This window comes from Arachis stenosperma, chromosome 5, assembly GCF_014773155.1.
Source record: "Arachis stenosperma cultivar V10309 chromosome 5, arast.V10309.gnm1.PFL2, whole genome shotgun sequence".
Taxonomy (NCBI): domain Eukaryota; kingdom Viridiplantae; phylum Streptophyta; class Magnoliopsida; order Fabales; family Fabaceae; genus Arachis; species Arachis stenosperma.
The window spans coordinates 73,728,567-73,733,705 of record NC_080381.1 but is presented as its reverse complement, the minus strand read 5'-3'; the positions used below and the strand labels follow the sequence as shown (position 1 = coordinate 73,733,705).

Below are 5,139 nucleotides of genomic sequence, written 5' to 3'. Positions count from 1 at the left end.
GCTCTTGGTTTAATTTTGGACCAAAACCTTTAAAATTAGCCTTGTAATTTATATTCTAATTATTTTTACTTCTCTAAACATAAATTTTAATTATCTTAATCTTTTTAATTTATAAATAATTTATTAGTTAATTAATCCGCGTTTACACATTCATAATTCAAAATAGACGGTATTATAGTAATAAATTCTAGGAATATAGTGACTCAAAAAGTTAAATAAATTTCACGTTATATGTATCAAAGCAACACATAAGTGACAAGTGAAAAAACTTATGATGTAATTTGGTAAAAAAAAATTCCAAACCAAAGAAACATAACAGAATGAGAAACAAAAAATGACCAAATAAATTAATTGAAAATTAGAGATAAATAAATACGATTTATATGATTGTTATGCAAATTTCATAAATAAAACTTTTTTCACATAAGTTATAGCTAAAATATTAGTATCTTCTTTATGAGTTAAAAAACAGTTTCTTAACTTTGAAAAAGGCTATAAATTAGTTTAAGGTTAACTAATTTGATATCAAAACAAGGAGGACAGGATTCCACAAGAGGTGAAATCAATCAGATATCCTACCTTTCTTATTTTGATCACTTTTGCATCTTATAAATTTCATTGTCTAAATAGTTGTTTAATTAAGTTAAATTTAGTAATTAATAATTCTTTGTAGAAATAATAGTCTATTCATCACTTGATTACTTGAAACTATTAATACACTTGTTAGTGTGGTCTAACTCACGGCAATATTTAACTTTAAAAAGTTATTAGATTACTCATATATACGGCTAAGGCTATACTAATTTCTTGGGAACTTCTTGGAGAATTCCCCATTCCGCGTGAACTAAGGTACTTGCTACTTTACACAATTTTAACTTTGTCCACCTATCCTACGTATGTCTATTTTAGATAGCCAAGAAATTTCCATATATAGTGAATTTTGAACTCATTCATTCGCAAGTCTTTTCCCATCATTTTCTCTATCAACGTCAAGTCCACCATTATTCCAAATTCCTGAATTTCATGGGAATCCCACATGCTTATTATGTCTCCCAAAAAGAATAAAAAATAAAATGTTTCCAATGATCCATGATTCGTTTTCCACTCCTAAAGGAAACACTAGAATAAAAACACTTGCTTCCTGGAAATTAAATCCAGCAGCAATAATAGTGTATCATAACATTTTCCCACTTATCACGTTAGGAGTTGACGCTTCAACTTCAAGCTTAGAAAATGAGTCAATTATGTTTTCTATAAAATGGGGCAAAAATGTTGTGTCAAACAACAAGAAGAACCACATCCACAATAGTTTCAATTTTTACTTTTGTATCTATTGCTTGAGAGTTTAGATATCAATCATGGAGCAGAAATTTATTTGTGATATATCTCTGTGTCTCAGAATTCTAATGTGGCAGTTACAAATTAGAATAAAAAGTTTCTTCTCAATCCTCTCTTTTTTCTTAATTCTTTTGTCCGATTTTCTCTCTCGAAATTGGTCAAATTCTGAAGCATATAAGCAGAATTTAGATAGTGTTGTTGAGAGTAGTGGTATAAAACTATGCAAAGAGGATGTGATTATTGTTATGGAAAGGTTAGGAATGAATGTTGAGTGTGATGGGATTGAAGAGTCTGATGTGAAGAAAATAGTGGAATTGTTTCAAGAGGATAACAGTAATAATAATGATGCTAAATTTGGAGAAGAGGTTAAAGAAGCTTTTGATGTGTTTGACCGAAACAAAGATGGGTTTATAGATTCAAGAGAGTTGAAGAGGGTATTGTCATGTTTGGGTTTGGAGAAAGATGTTTTGGAATGTCAGAAAATGATAAATGCAAGTGATCAAAATGGTGATGGACTAATTGACCAAAATGAGTTTATTAGGATTTTGGAACAGAGTATTGGGTGAAGTTTGTTGCTTTCCTATGTTCGAGTATCCCCCACTTTTCTTCTTTCCTTTTTTTATTAAAAAATAAGTTGAAGATGTATATACGTCTTATGGATAAATAAATTGAAATATAACTCTGGTGAGAGTGATGTTTTGGACAAAATGAATAGTCCTAGTAATTTATATTTATTAATATAATGCCCTTTCAATATGTAAGATCAGACTACTATTTTTCTTTTCTCTTCTCGTAGCTTAATTTTTGCAATTTACTTTAAATAATGATTTCACGTACATTCAATAATTTCACTTACCAATTTAGTTTCATAATTGTTTTTCTAGACAATATTAGTTAATAAAGCCCTTAAATCTATTATTGTAGTCCAATTTAAATGCAAACTCAAAAAAAAAAAGAAAAAAAAAATAGTACAAAGCTAGTAAGAATATTTGAGAGTTTCTACTATTAGAATATCATAATTAGGGAACAAAATCAAAAAAATATCAAAGAGAATTAGAAAAAAAATCAATATAATTTATTAGGATATTATTCCATAACAAGTATACTCTTAGCGTACTCTTGGTCTATATACTAGTAAAAACTTTGTAATCACAAATGAAAAAATATGAATAACAAAAATAATAATTTTCTAAATAATTCGTCGGTTCTTTCTTAAACTCTTTGAGCAGAGTTAGGTTATAAGGACTCAAAATCAACCATTTCTAACAAATTGCATATATGCTACGTAATAGTTTTGTGATGCGATCATCACAAACCAATTCTGACAATTTGTTAATTGGTTTCAAACTAAACGGATATAATTATCTGGACAACTCTAATGAAAAAAACAATTGGTGGAAAGAAGAAACACACAAAAAAAAACTACTTTAAGATTGTGGGTTACCCAGATTGGTGGAAAAATAATTTCAAGTCATCGAGAAATCAGAGTAAGGGAGCTACCGCTGTAAGCATCCAGAGATTACCAATAGCGATGGCGAGACCAGAAGAGAGGAAGCAAGTCACGATGGCAAGGCAGCAGCGGCGGTAAGCGCAAGGACTACTGAACTCCTTGGTAGCTCAATCCTGACCGACTCAATATAAAGGGAGATCCAAAATCAGAATCCAATTAAAAAGATAAATGAATGAATTTTCAATTGTAGGGCTACTGATACTATGACTCATGACCTCCATGATTTTAACAGCTTGACTATACTCTCAAAAGTCCATATTGAAACAGCTAGTAGAGAATTAATTGATGTTAAAGGAGGAGGCTCCATTACTTTTTTAAAAAAAATTGAAATTAAAAAATTGCCTCTATATCCTTGCACTATCATCAAAATTATTGTCTGTTAGCCAAGTAACAAAGGAACTAAGGCTTGGTTCGGTAAAGCTTTTACTTTTCGAAAGTATCTTATGAAAGCTGTCTAAGACAGCTTTTTAAAAGCTGCAGCACTTGCATTTAGTAAAATCACGTTAAAAATAGCTTTTAATAAGCACTACAATTGTGTTTGGTAAAACAGCTTTTAAAAATTAAAAAAATTATAATAAACATATTTATAACGAAGAATTTTTTTTTTTTCAAATTTTAGAGACCAATAATTTAAATATTTATTTGATTTACTCTCTATATTAATATAAATAGAGTTATCATTAGTCAATAATAAAATTTGTATGTAATCCAATGTTTGTACTAATACGTCCATTACCCATCTATATATATTGACTCACTTTTACAAATCACAGAAAATGGGACACATATCTCAAGTAAAATTATATATCTATATTTACATATGTATATATATGTTCATGAAGTTGGTGTACGAAAATTTTATGATTGGTTTCCATAAATTAGGTCTCCTTCACGTTTTAAACAACAGAGAGAAACAAACACCTATTAAAAAAACAAAAACAGTCACAAAAAAAAAACAAAAACAACGCACTAAAAATAATATAAATAGATAGAAGTTCATACCTAATACGTGATAGAGATGTATTTGTGTTGAAATTGTGAAGATTAGGTTGAAAAATAAAAAATATATGAAGATTGTGTTAGAATTTGTGAATGTTAGGTTGAGAAATTAGAAATATATTAGTATTTCAATGGCAATATAATGGCGGAAAATATGTGTGGGAAATTAAATAAAATCTGGTATTAATAATTAATAATGGTAATTTTGAATATTTATTATATTAGATTTTTTTTAATTTTGATAAGTACGAGCCAACTTTGAAAAGCTCCCTCTTAGGTGCTTTCAAAAGCACTCCTAACTTTTAAAAGCCGCAAGCACAAGCACTTGGGCTTTTTAATTTACCAAACATAAAATGAGGTACTTGTGCTTTTAAAAAGTACAAGCACCTCTTTTACAGGACATTCTTACGAAGGAGATCATTGGGCGTGGTACTGAGCGAGAAAGCCTTTGCTCACGGAACGGTTACTAGGCAACTTTGGTTATGGCACAAGCGTCTCGGACATCCTTCATTTGGGTACCTCAAGTTTTTATTTCCTAGTCTTTTTACAAGTAGTACTGAACCCCTCAAATGTGAAACTTGTATTCGTACAAAAAATCACAGAGTTTCTTTTCCTCCAACCAACACTAGAGTCAATTCCAGTTTTTCTCTAATACACTCGGATGTGTGGGGTCTAGCCCCTATTTCCCATAATAATTTTCAATATTTTGTGTTATTTGTGGACGATTTCTCTCGCATGACTTGGGTATATTTTTTAAAACACAAATCTGAAGTACCTGATAAATTCTTTGCTTTCTACCAAATGATTCAAACTCAATTCAATAAGAAAATCCAAGTACTTCGCTCAGATAATGGTGGAGAATTTATAAACCGATCAATGCGCAATTTTTTTATAAACAATTATCTTATCCATCAGACTTCCTGCCCAAATAAACCCCAACAAAATGGTGTGGCTGCGCGGCAAAATCGTAAGTTACTTGGGATGACCCGAGCCATGCTTTTTGATGAACAAGTTCCAAAAACTTCTTGCCTAAAGCTATAGCGACCTCTGCCTACTTACTAAATCGCCTACCTACCCAAATTCTCCACCACAAAACACCCTTATAAGTCTTGGCTACTCAGACTGCAATCCCGCCTATTCTAACCTTACCTCATCGAGTATTTGGACGTTCCGTCTTTGTCCATATCCCCAAAGTCAATAGAACCAAACTTGATCCTTGTGCAGAAAAATATGTTTTCGTTGGATATGCTACAAACCAAAAGGGGTATAGGTGCTGCAATCCAATCACTCGT

At 30.7% G+C, this 5,139-nt stretch overlaps 1 protein-coding gene across 1 annotated transcript; it reads left to right on the top strand.

Annotated features, from left to right (window-relative positions):
- Positions 1–1,009: 1,009 nt before the first annotated feature.
- On the top strand, positions 1,010–2,089 carry LOC130983149 (probable calcium-binding protein CML45). Its single transcript, XM_057907334.1, has one exon. The coding sequence runs from the start codon at positions 1,359–1,361 to the stop codon at positions 1,902–1,904; it is 546 nt and encodes a 181-aa protein (XP_057763317.1). The 5' UTR covers positions 1,010–1,358; the 3' UTR covers positions 1,905–2,089.
- Positions 2,090–5,139: the final 3,050 nt, after the last annotated feature.

What these genes read in the sequence shown, in the direction of transcription:
- LOC130983149 (XM_057907334.1), top strand. Translation starts at nt 1,359, where the DNA reads ATGGAGCAGAAATTTATTTGTGATATATCTCTGTGTCTCAGAATTCTA.